This window comes from Syngnathus floridae, chromosome 11 (assembly GCF_059516105.1).
Source record: "Syngnathus floridae isolate MCC-2025c chromosome 11, RoL_Sflo_1.0, whole genome shotgun sequence".
In the NCBI taxonomy this organism is placed as follows: domain Eukaryota; kingdom Metazoa; phylum Chordata; class Actinopteri; order Syngnathiformes; family Syngnathidae; genus Syngnathus; species Syngnathus floridae.
The window spans coordinates 1,074,291-1,086,548 of record NC_142423.1 but is presented as its reverse complement, the minus strand read 5'-3'; the positions used below and the strand labels follow the sequence as shown (position 1 = coordinate 1,086,548).

Below are 12,258 nucleotides of genomic sequence, written 5' to 3'. Positions count from 1 at the left end.
TACAACAACAAACTTAACATGGTCGCGTTCCCAGTCTTCACGCCAACCTCGCAGTAGGGCATCATGCGTTTATGACATGATCAACTTTCGAGACACATAAGGAAAGGATTCAAGCACTAAAGCAACAGATTGATCGCCAACGCAACAGTGTCGCCAATGTTATAGTGATCGCCTTTACATATTAATAAGAGTGTGGCGAGAACAGAATGTTGCCCTTTGTGTATTTGACCTTTTTTGGGGGGCTCTTTTTTGTATTGAAAGTTACGTATTGCCTTCCTCACCAACCTACTAAAATATATGTATACCTGACCTGTTAAGTTGTATTCTATTCGGAGTTTTTAGTGTTTGCTATTTCTTGCAGCCAGTCGGAAATGTAAACGAGACGTTTCGTTCCACGTTTTTATTGAGAATTTATCACAGTTTTGCAGTCAGACAAGTTCCATGTCGCTTGTGACGAATCTGCAGTCACGAAACACAAGGTTGCGCAACTCGCTTTACCCTAACGAACGCAACTGGAGACAGGGAGCAAGATAACACGGGAGCAAGTGGAACCGTAACACCGGCACAGAGGAGAAGCTGACATGTCGATTATTATTGAATGCCGTTCATTTAAAATATGTTGCATCTATTATTTAGTTGATTTAAGAATGAACTTATGGACTTATGGAAAATCAAGCTGTCAATCAAAACGACCCCGTGATCTCGCGTCCATAATCTCCTCTCGCGAGAGCATTTCGCGCCATTTCAAGTGTAAGAACTTAACGTCGCGCCAACGACGGAAGAGCGGTCAAAGTCAACCTTGGCGACGTTTGACACTTATTGTTGCTAGAGCAGCAGACCAGGGGCTGAGGAGCGAGGTAAAAGTCGTCTCGTTCGGTCATTTGGTTTGCCCCGGGTCGGGCATACGCGTTGCTAAAGGCGAAGCGGGTGCGTTGCTAGTTAGCGTCGAGTTCGCATCGCGAGCAAACAGCTAGCCGGCTGGGCCCTGCGTGGAGGCCTAGCTAATGTCGAAGCGCTCACAAGGCCGCGGCAGCAGACGGCACGATGCCAGGCGAGTGGCCACTTTAACTATACCGGGTGGGCTATCTTCACTTAAGGCTTGAATAGGCTCAGATGAAGCATTGAAGTTGATGCACTCACTTGGCTATCCAATACATTTTCCCCATTGAGATAAATCGAAATGTCGTTACAGTGAATCCCCACTATTCGCAAGGTCGCCCATTCGCAAAGCTTTCCTCATTGAAATACCGAACCTGTTCACCTGTGTCCTGCTTATATTCAGGCCGACGATCTCTCCCGCTCACTGTCCATCCGTCTGTCAGTCTTCTCTCTGTCCACATAGTGATTAACTTGCGACCTAGCTTTATTTTGCCGTGAGTGGCGCGAGAACTACAAATACGAATTGAAGTCAACAGGACGTTACGATCACGTGATCTCGCGCACAAGGCGCAGGCCAAAATGAAAAGGGCAAACATCGTGTAAACGTCTTCAGAAATCCGAGATCATGGATGTGTTTCCAAGAGGCGCTGCAGAAATGCCAATATCATCCCAAATTGGCGCACATAAGCTTGACATGTTCCCACACAAACTCACTGGGATCGTTGGAGGAACAAGCCATAAGAATGGCCCACAGAATTTGGGAACATCCACACTAGATGAAGCCACCTAGTTGGTTAACCCTTAATTCTAAGTGTTTTATTTTTTGAACAAGTGAATAGAAAAATAAGTGAAGTCAATAATAGCAAATAGAAGAGAAGTTGAGCACGTTAGAGGTCCAGGGCTCAACGATAGCAACAGCAAGTGCGGGCTTTCTTCTCATGGCGTTGCAATGGGTGTCATCAATGCCCTGGACGGGCGACTTCATCAATTCTGTGCCGGTGACAATGCGCTACCTTGTCGCATTGTGGTTAAAGCGATCGCTGCCGAGATGCCGCTCCATTCCTTCAAATCTGCTCACTCTCAACTCGCTGTAAGCAATCTAAAATTGCCAGTTGACGGCAGGACTGGAATTCCTCGCTCCGACCATTGACCAATTGGATTTGTTGGCTCCATCATGTAGCTCAAAGGAGACTCGTTGGCGACTCACTGCAAAATAAGCACAGCAGCTAACTGCAGAAGACGAGAGCAGAGGAGGAACTCACTGTGTTGCGATGAGCCGCTCCTGTCTTGTGTCTAGAGAAACCGAATGCCAAATAACTCTGTGTGTATGTGCGTGCGTGTGTGTATGTGTGTGTTCATGCACGCACATGTGCGTGATGCAGCAAGATGGCGGACGACCTGGACATCGAGGCGATGCTGGAGGCTCCCTACAGGAAGGTGAGCGTCCTCTTCTGTCGTTATTCGCACGGACTCACACTCGCGACGTTGCCTTTGACTCGCCACGTCAGAACTGCTCATTGTATCTTTTCTGCTCTCCTCCTTGACTTTTGTTTGTCTTTTTATTTTTGTGCCACATCCAAATCCTTCGTCCCGAGAAACTACCGTTTCGTGCAAGTGAAGCATATTCTTAGCCGTGAAGAGGGCAAGTGTTAGAAGAGAAACGGAATTCATTTTTGCTGGGCCCAGACCATTATCATTATGGATGCCACATCTGGCATATGGTATCGAAAATTGCCATGAGCCATTAATTGGCCGATTGATTCATTAACTGGAGATGAATAAATGAATTTCTGTTAGGCTTACAGCAACAACAATATGTTGGTGCTTGAATAGTTGTTTGGCTTTACAACAAGGAGAAAGCACAATAAACGTGCACAGAAAAGCACTAACTGATGAATTTGTCTTCGTAATGTGTGCCAAATATGAACAGGCTTGCACAGAATAATTTTGCCGTGTTCTCAAGGTGGTGCTTTGCTCATTAATTTGTTTGAAAGTTGATGAAATGTGATGGGATGTTAATGTATTTTGAATTTGACTGATCGATCACTTGTTTCATATCTTGTTGATCACACTGTCAATGACCATAGCTACACCAAAGACGGTCTATTAAGCCAATGTAATTTGCCATGTTATAAAAGGACATTGAACTCCTCTTGCAGACCGTTGTGTTCGCACCATGGCGTGACCAACCCAGAGGTTGGCTAAGTCATGGGTGAACAATCACCTAACTTCTGCTTGTTGCCATCTTCAACAACAATGAGTAACAGAAAAGCCCCACCCCTAAAAAAACTAAAAACAAATAGGCAGGGCAAGGCTCCATATTCGAATGGCTCGGCCACAGCGGGAGGCGGGATCTCACTTGCTATTGGCTTATGCCATTGTCTTGCAAAGGGTCACCTGACACAACCTGGTATTTTGGTTGGACCTTCAAAGATGCCATTCACATGCATCATCACGAAATGAAAGGCCTGGACAGCATGGTGACTGATTGCCATGCTAACGCATGAGACGCATGTCGAGTCCTGGCGTAGCAACGAGTGGAAGAAGGTAGCCCGAGTGTGGCGGAGCCGGCGAGCGTGAGCAAGCCAGGCAGGCGTCGCCCACTTGCGAGTTGACTTGACGCAAGACTCCTGTCTGCTGCAGGGCCCTTGAGATGCGTCCCAGCGCAGCACCCACAGAGGAAGAAGAGTCCCTGCCGCCCGAGTCGGCCGCCCGCCTCAGCTCTGACCCCCTCCCCCAGCGCGCAAAAAGTCTGTTTGAATGTCACTCATGCATTCTCCATATTCTCTTTTGCCCTCATCCCGCCAACTCCCCAATGTCACGTCCGCCTCCTCACGCTCTTCTCTGTCGACCCCGCTAGGACGACAAGACGGCCAGCCCCAATGGCGGGGATGAACAGGCCAAGAGGTACCTGCCGCCGTCACACTCTTCTGCCTTGTCCTGTCCTGTCTTGTGCTGTCTTGGCTCACCTGTCATCCTGTCTGTGATAAGGCTACCACAAAAATAGGTGGAAACAAAATTTCATTGTCCGCACCATGTGGAGCGTCCGCACACACTCTCCAGCAGTGTCGTCAGAACATCCTTTGGAGCCTTTGAAGTCCGTATTACTCAAATGACTCTATTTGAACAAATGAGCAAAAGGAGAAGCGCTTTCAACAGCATTGCATAGTGACAACTGCTCGGGCACAAAAGAAAGGCTTTTTGCATGAACAGGCAAAAACCTCACGGGCGAGCGGCAAAACGTTTTCAACGTCAACAAGAGCATCTCGGGTGCCTGACAAAGACATGACTGACTGCAACTATCACATATACCTCCAGCAAGAAGAAGTTGTTTGGGCCAGCGCCAGTCGGAACATCATCTTTTATTCTGTGTTCTGTCGTATCCGTGCGCCTGTCTGCAATTTGTCGGTCAACTTGCTCACTGCTGGCCTGCTTCCTGTTCTTTCACTTTTGTTTCGTCTGTCTGGTCCGACATCTTTTTTTTGTCTGTCGTTTGTCTGCATTCCTTCCTTGTCCATCTGGCATGCCGCCCCTTCTGTCTGGCACGCGGCACGTCCTTGCGGTCTCAACCGTAACGGTGGTGCTCAATGCTGCGTTCCGGCAGGAAGAAGCGCAGCCGCAGTCGCGACAAGAAGCGCAGTAAAAGTCGAGAGAGGAAGAGGAGCCGCGAGCGCAAGCGCAGCCGGGAGAAGCGGCGCAGTCGCAGCCGAGAGCGCCGGCGCAGCCGTGAGAGGGGTGGCCGCTACAGAGACTATCACAAGGCGTGAGTTCCTCCTGTCAGTCTGGTCCAGCCTTCCTCAAATGTAACCTTGCTGTAAAGCGAAACTCTTAATGAGACCCTCCAGCAGTGATGACATTAGGTAGACTTAAAAATATTATTTTCTTTGTCACAGTCAAACAGCTCTGATTTCACCAGTACGGCGCTAATATTCAAAGTCAAAGTCAGCTTTATTGTCAATTTCTCCACATGCCAAAGACACACAAAGAAACCGAAATTTCGTTCCCCCCTATCCCACGGTGACAAGACATGGCCCACATCAGACAAACAAGTAAACAAGTATAACAACAGCGTGCTGAATAAATAATGAATAAATAACACAACAAATAAGAGGAGCAAAAAAAGGAGCAAGTGCACGTACAGCAGACATTCCAGAAAATAGCGCAACAGTGCCGCACGCTACTCAACATACACAGAATACCATGATATAATCTGCCTATTTGTTGCTGTCTTCTAGCTGTTTAAATCGCAACTTGCGTTTAGCGTGAGCATTCAGCTATATGGACTTTTTTCTCACAGCTTGGACGGCCGTACTTTGATTTATTTTTTTACATTCAGTTTGAGAGTAAACTTTGCCTGGTAGTGACATTTAACGATTTGAAATGTCCAGTTTGTAAAGAGTGTTGAATTCACTGCCACCGTGAGGCGCTTTTGCGTATCTCAGGCCAGCACTATACCCATTTGAAATTCGACCCATTGGCCGTAAAGCCAAATCCTAATTCCAAGAGTGGCGTCCCAACTGTTGCTCTCAAAGCGTTGATTTGACCGTAGAGCTGCAAAGGGAGGCACGAGCGCCCGCTTCCGAATTCGACATGCAACAAAAGCCAGCATCAAGAGGAACATTTTGCGTCCTGTGTGTGCAGACGGAAGCGGTCAAGGAGCAGGACACCCATTAGGAGGGAGAAAAGTCCAATCAGAAGAGACAAGAGTCCCATCCGGAGGGAGAAGAGTCCCAACAAGTAGGTCTCGAAGGCATGTTGGAGCTAAGCGAACAGATCTCTGGGCTTTATCTGTATCTTTTTTCCCGCGAAGACCTCTGGTGGACAACTTGACCCCAGAGGAGCGAGATGCCAGGACCGTCTTCTGCATGCAACTGGCTGCCCGCATTCGCCCTCGAGACCTCGAGGACTTTTTCTCTGCTGTGGGGAAGGTAACGTCACCGCACGTGAGGGGCTCGCTTTAGCCAACCTCTGCCGCGTATTTTCCCCGCTCAGGTTCGAGACGTGAGGATGATCTCGGACAGGAACTCGCGTCGGTCTAAGGGCATCGCTTACATCGAGTTTGTGGAGGCCAGCTCTGTTCCTCTCGCCATCGGGCTGACGGGACAAAGGCTACTGGGAGTTCCCATAATTGTGCAGGCTTCGCAGGTAACGTGCAAGCAATGAGCTTCTAAAGTTGGCTTGCAGCCGGCATGTTTTTTTGGGCGGGGGGGCTCACTGAGCAGCGCATTGTAATAAGTTGGAGCAATTTCTATTACTAAGTACGTAAGGCACTACCGGTACCGACTCAATTACGGGTCTTTTCTTTAAGCGGGAGCAAGAGAGTGAGTTCACTTCCATCCAGCCACAAATCAATCAGTTTGCTCATTGCTCTTCTCTCCGGGAAACTCGGGCAACAGTTAAAGCCCATACCTTTGCCCGGCCATCCACAATCTGTTCACAGGTGAAAAGCCGGTCATGTCCTGTTGGGCTCCGGCTTACCGTGCAGCCGTGGTTTCCAGGTCCATGCATCTTTGGCCAACTTTTTTTTTCTTCACTAGTCGTTCAGGGAATAAAATCTACAAATGTGACTAGTGAGCTAGGTTTACGCGACGGGTGTTAACTGAATTAAGATTTCCATGTCCAGGCCGAGAAGAACCGGGCAGCCGCCGCCGCCGCTGCTGCCAACAACCTTCAGAAAGGTTCGTCGGGGCCCATGAGGCTCTACATTGGCTCGCTGCACTTTAACATTACGGAGGAGATGCTGAGAGGAATCTTTGAGCCCTTTGGAAGGGTGAGACACTTTGGGATCAGACAACAAAGCAGTGGGTCAGGGTGGCTGACGTGTTCATATTTGCTTGTCAGATCGAAGGCATCCAGCTGATGATGGACAGCGAGACGGGCCGTTCCAAAGGCTACGGCTTCATCACAGTGAGTCGACCCACGAACAACAAAAGGCTCCCTTTTTTTTTTTTTATTATAATTCCAAATATAACAGGAAAGGCACACTTTTTAGAATTCAGTACCCCCCCGCGTAGTTTTCTGTGCAAATTTCTGCCGTGCCCTTTCCCAAGCATTTCTCCAACAGTTTGCAGACGCAGAGTGCGCCAAGAAAGCTCTGGAGCAGCTCAACGGCTTTGAGCTGGCGGGTCGGCCCATGAAGGTGGGTCACGTGACTGAGCGGAGCGACGGCTCGGCCGCTGCCTCCCTGCTGGACAGCGACGAGCTGGAGCGCACCGGTATCGACTTGGGTACCACTGGGCGGCTGCAACTTATGGCCCGCCTCGCCGAAGGTGAGTGAGGTGGGAGACCGATGGCTTCTTTTGAGAGGCTCTCGTGTTGCCTTCACGTTTCGTACACCGCCTCTTTGCGTGTTTTACTTCATTTCCGGGTCTGTGCACTGTGTGCCGCCCTGGTCATTGTTGTCCAATGGGAGCACAAGCGTGGATGTGTATATTTGCAAAATGTACAGTCTAAATAGGAACCGCACCAAACTAAAAACATTAAGTCCGCTTTTGGTCCGGACCAAACAAGCGGACTAAAGAACTTTTCTGGTCTGAATAAACCCTTAATATTTTTCATTCCTATTCAGACTGTACATTTTGCAAGTGAAGTATAGACATCCACGCTTGTGATGATCTGTGCTCCCATTGGACAGCAATGACCAGGGCGGCACACAAAGCACAGACCTATAAATGGAGGAAATCATGCGAGTCCTATGCGCTGCATTCTTGCTCTGCATATTTATGCTGTTGGTTCAGATCTACGCTGTTTGTATTAAGACCTAAAGCGAACCGCACCAGAGTTCGTTTGGAAGCGAACTGAGACCACTTGAAGAAGTGGGTCTCGATCCGTTTCTTTAATCCGCACCAGGGTTCGTTTGCGTGTATTCACACCTGCACAAAAGGTCCGGACCAGCGTTACAATTGAACCCTGGTCTGTTTAAAGCGGACCAAACAGTCAGGTCTGAATAGACCCTTAAGTCAGAATTCTCACTTTAAAGTCAGTATTCCCACATTAAAGTTAGAATTCTGATCTGAGAATAAAGTGATAATTGGTGGCGCTGGAAGTGCCCACCACCTCCAGCTGGAGGTCCGGTGGAAGCTCCACAAACTGGAGAAAATGTCTAGCCGACCTCCTGGAACCCTCCCTGGGCATGGCGAGTGGCGCTGGAAGTCCAGTGGAAGCTCCATGAACCGTTAAAAATGTCTAGCCAGCCTCCTGGAACCCTCCCTGGGCACGGCTGGTTGACACCCGTGGCCCTGGAAGTCACCCTGACCTCCAGCTGGAGGTCCAGTTTAAGCTCCATGAACCAGAGCAAATGTCTAGCTGACCACTTTAAAGTCAGAATTCTGACTTTATTCTAAGAATTCTGACCTTCAAGTGGGAATTATCACTTTAAAGTGGGAATTATCACTTTAAAGTCAGAATTCTGAGAAAAAAGTCAGAATCCTGTCACCCTCTTATTTGTTCTTCTTAACTGGCCCTAATCATCTTCCCTATATCCCATAGCGCTAGCTTGCATTGAAGTCCCCTTTTCGAGATATGATCACACCTTTTAACTGACCCCGCATGGCCTCTGGCTCTTTGAGCTGCTTCAAACTGTTTCTGATATAGCACAGAAGTCACAGCCTGATACCACAATGGGGAAAAAAAAAAGGCACCCAGCTTGGTGTCCCGCTCCTCTGGTCGCAATTTTCTTAATGACAGCGGTGTAAGAGCTGAAAGGAGACAAGTAATGTGCTTGGCGTCCAGGTACGGGCCTGCAGATCCCTCCCGCTGCCCAGCAAGCGCTGCAGATGAGCGGTGCCATCGCCATCGGCGCCATGGCCGCCGTCTCAGGTAAGGCTGGCGCAACTCGACCTGAGCTCCGCCCCCGGCCTCGCTGATCCATCGCGTACTTGATTGCGTGACAGCGGCCATGAATCCGTCCATGAACCTCAACATGAACCCCCCGGCGCTCAACCTTCCCTCTCAGCCTTTGGCCACGCACTGCTTCCAGCTCTCCAACATGTTCAACCCCAGCAGGTGTGCCTTGTTACTGTCCAACGTGTTAAACCGCGGCATTACCGCTTATGTTTGTGTGTGTGTGTTTGCCTGTGTCAGTGAGGATCATCCCGGCTGGGAGGTAGACATCCAGCACGATGTCATTGAAGAGTGCAACAAACACGGCGGTGTCGTTCACATCTACGTGGACAAGAACTCAACAGAGGTAAAATCCACGCTAAAGTCCTGATCCCGCCCTGGTTCAATTCCGCTCGTGGTTTCCAGGGCAACGTGTACGTCAAGTGTCCGTCCATCCCCGCTGCCATGGCGGCCGTCGGCGCGCTTCACGGACGATACTTTGCAGGTGAGATTTGTCGCAGGTGGGTGATATGGCGTGCTATTTTCCTGCTGTCTTGACCTGTCGTCCATGCCAAGACAATGGTTGCGGGGCCGGAACCATTGTTCTGTTCCCATTCGTTGTAAGGAGAATCTCTGAACCAAGGGTCCGCTGGATAGGCCTCGCCTCGTGGGTTGCATTGTTGCTGGGATGTGGCAGCTTTGGTCTGCAGACTACTGCAAGTGATAGGACTGACGTTGACAGTCAAATTTAAAGTTAAAAGTTAAAGTCCCAATGATCGTCACACACACATCTGGGTGTGGTGAAATTTGTCCTCTGCATTTAACCCTACCCCGTGTGATTTTGATCCATCCCCTGGGGGAGAGGGGAGCAGTGACCAGCAGCTGTGCCGCGCTCGGGAATCATTTGGTGATATAACCCCCCAATTCCAACCCTTAATGCTGAGTGCCAAGAAGGGAGGCAATGGGTCCCATTTTTTTTATAGTCTTTGGTATGACCCGGCCAGGGTTTGAACCCACAACCTTCCAGTTGTGACAGACACAGTTGTGACAGACAGTCACATGCACGCTCGCTGATGTAGGCCGGTCATTCAAATATTTTTGGAATTGCTGATTCCATTACATTAAATTGTTTGTTTTGTTGTTGTTTTTTAGAGTTTTTCCTCCCTGATTATGAACCTTTTTTTTATTGAGTGATTAAAAAACACCAGCTAAGCAATATCACACAAAGGATTAGTGGTCAGTGTTTTCCGAATTAAAAGCAGATGTTTGCAAAGTCCTTATCTGAAATCAGATGTTGATAATGTTTAGTTCAAAAGATCTCTAAATTAAAAAAATAGTTGTCAATGAATCTATTAATTTGAACACTTACGCGCTGATGACGACAAAGGGCTACAGGGTAACAAAGCAATGTCCAAAGTGAATGCTTGAGTTTCGGCATAAGGTGAGGCAAAAAACGAATTTCAAGTTTATCGTTGGAGCGATTTTGAGGCATGTCGATTGGACGGGGGAAGATCTCTAAATTAAAAAAAAAAGTTGTCAATGAATCTATTAATTTGAACACTTATGCGCTGATGACGACAAAGGGCTACAGGGTAACAAAGCAATGTCCAAAGTGAATGCTCGAGTCTCGACATAAGGTGAGGCAAAAACTGAATTTCAAGTTAATCGTTGGAGCGATTTTGAGGCATGTCGACTGGAAGGGGGCCTATGAGCGCAGCAAACCCAACAATGAAAAAGTGGGAGCACAAGAGCAATGAGCACATCCGCTACTACGGTCCATCAGTGTTGCTGAGCTTGTTCGTCCGTGTGCTTGCAGGCAAGATGATCAAGGCGGCATACGTGCCGCTTCCCGCCTACCACAACCTGTTCCCGGACGCCGCCACCGCCACGCAGCTGCTGGTGCCGCCCCCGCGCCGATGACTTAACCGCGCCGTGAAATGTTTTGATGAGTTATTTTCGCATCGTTCAGTGAGCTTCTCGCTATTGACTTCCTGTCGTGTTGAAAATGTCAAGGGTGTGGCCTCCGTCCATCGCGGGCCCGTGCTGTCCAATGAATGAGCTCTGTGAGCTGCGAGGAGGCCCGACCACCGACATCAAACATTTGTCTTGGTTTTCTAATAAAATCCTTTATGAAACTTTATTTTCAAGTCGTAAACGAGTGGCTTTTTTTTCTCAAGACGACGTGACGTGGGTCCAAGCTGTTTACACGTGAGCTACAAACTAATAAACACGCACACATGTGTGTACATGGTCCTTCGTTTGTGTTGCGAGTCATAGGCGGGCTTCATTGAAATCAGTGGCGGATACAAGGAGGGGAAACTTAATTTCGGCCTACATCATAATATGTGTTGGTTTATAAGTAAATTCTACCCTTTGTTCCTTTTCTAGAAAATGTTCCCACAGATGTTTGTTAGAGTGGTGCTCACTAACTTATTTTTGCAAGAACCACACGGGAGACAGTATGCCCTTTTTAAGCACTTGCTTAATTCGTCGCTGTGTGTACAGCGATGATCAAATGAGGTTTGACTCAGGCCTCTTGCAAGAGCATTTTTATTGAGAGAAACAGGGTGGGGGTGAGAGTGGAAAGGATGGAGTTGAAGCCCCTGACCTCTGGTCAAAGCATATAAGGGGGTGTTTTACAACGTCGTGTAAGACAGGACAAGCTAGGTTATTTATTACAGGTTACATTCCAACATAAGCATAAAACTAATCTAGTTAGTGAAGGAATGGGGTCGAAATACAAAAAGTCCTGCCTAGCTACAAAAACAGATATGCTCAAACCTCATTGAATAAAGAACATAAGCAGACAAGTATATTCACATATTAAATCAATAAAAGAAACATTTTAAGCATATAATTATACCTACACACCAAATCAATAAAGAAGACATAACGACATTTTTGATAAGTGGTAATGAGAAAGGTTTTTATAACTATGATCTGATATATATTTCTGAGCACTTTGAAATAACAAATGACTTTTGATATATTCCCTAAATAGCTTAATGGCCCTTAAGGAACTGTGTAATGCATGCCTGATGTTTTTTCTCTAAATCAGTGGTTCCCAAAGTGGGCGGTACCGCCCCCCTGGGGGCGGTGGAAAGATCTGGGGGGGCGGTGAGGACGAAGGGGGCGGCAGTCCGAAGTCAGAAGTTGAAGGGGGCGGTAGGGGGGGCGGCAGTCCGAAGTCAGAAGTTTGAAAGTTTGTTTGATGACACGTGCAGTAGGACGAGTCAGTCGACGGGGGTGGGGGGGTGGACGGACGACGATTTGTACACAACATGTGCGGTGGGACGAGTCAGTCGACGGGGGGGGGGGGGGGCGCTAGGAATTCACTGGGGAGCCAAGGGGGCGCTAGTCTGAAAAAGTTTGGGAACCACTGCTCTAAATCATGGACACGGCCAGAGTCGTCTTGACCGTTCAGTACTTGATTGTATCTTATGTTTTGACTAATGCTAGACGCCAGTTTTTGATTACTACTGAATGCTATGCAAAGAGGGAATTATTTTGCCTAACAAAGAAAAGATATGGTTGGAAGCATGATTAAACTAAGAATAA

At 48.1% G+C, this 12,258-nt stretch overlaps 1 protein-coding gene across 3 annotated transcripts; it reads left to right on the top strand.

Annotated features, from left to right (window-relative positions):
* The first annotated feature begins 551 nt into the window (after positions 1–551).
* On the top strand, positions 552–10,840 carry LOC148390254 (RNA-binding protein 39-like). 3 transcript variants are annotated; one of them, XM_088390605.1, is made up of 16 exons: positions 552–857; positions 2,262–2,316; positions 3,523–3,629; positions 3,740–3,786; positions 4,484–4,642; positions 5,521–5,616; positions 5,690–5,807; positions 5,872–6,024; positions 6,503–6,649; positions 6,721–6,786; positions 6,944–7,148; positions 8,611–8,697; positions 8,772–8,883; positions 8,962–9,067; positions 9,127–9,205; positions 10,517–10,840. In XM_088390605.1, exons 1-16 carry the CDS (start codon positions 582–584, stop codon positions 10,618–10,620), a joined length of 1,917 nt encoding a protein of 638 aa, XP_088246731.1. In that variant the 5' UTR covers positions 552–581; the 3' UTR covers positions 10,621–10,840. The 3 variants fall into 3 exon arrangements, with proteins under 3 accessions (XP_088246731.1, XP_088246732.1, XP_088246733.1); XM_088390606.1 differs by lacking the exon at positions 3,523–3,629 and having other exon boundaries at positions 560–857; positions 2,266–2,316; XM_088390607.1 differs by lacking the exon at positions 3,523–3,629 and having other exon boundaries at positions 562–857.
* Positions 10,841–12,258: the final 1,418 nt, after the last annotated feature.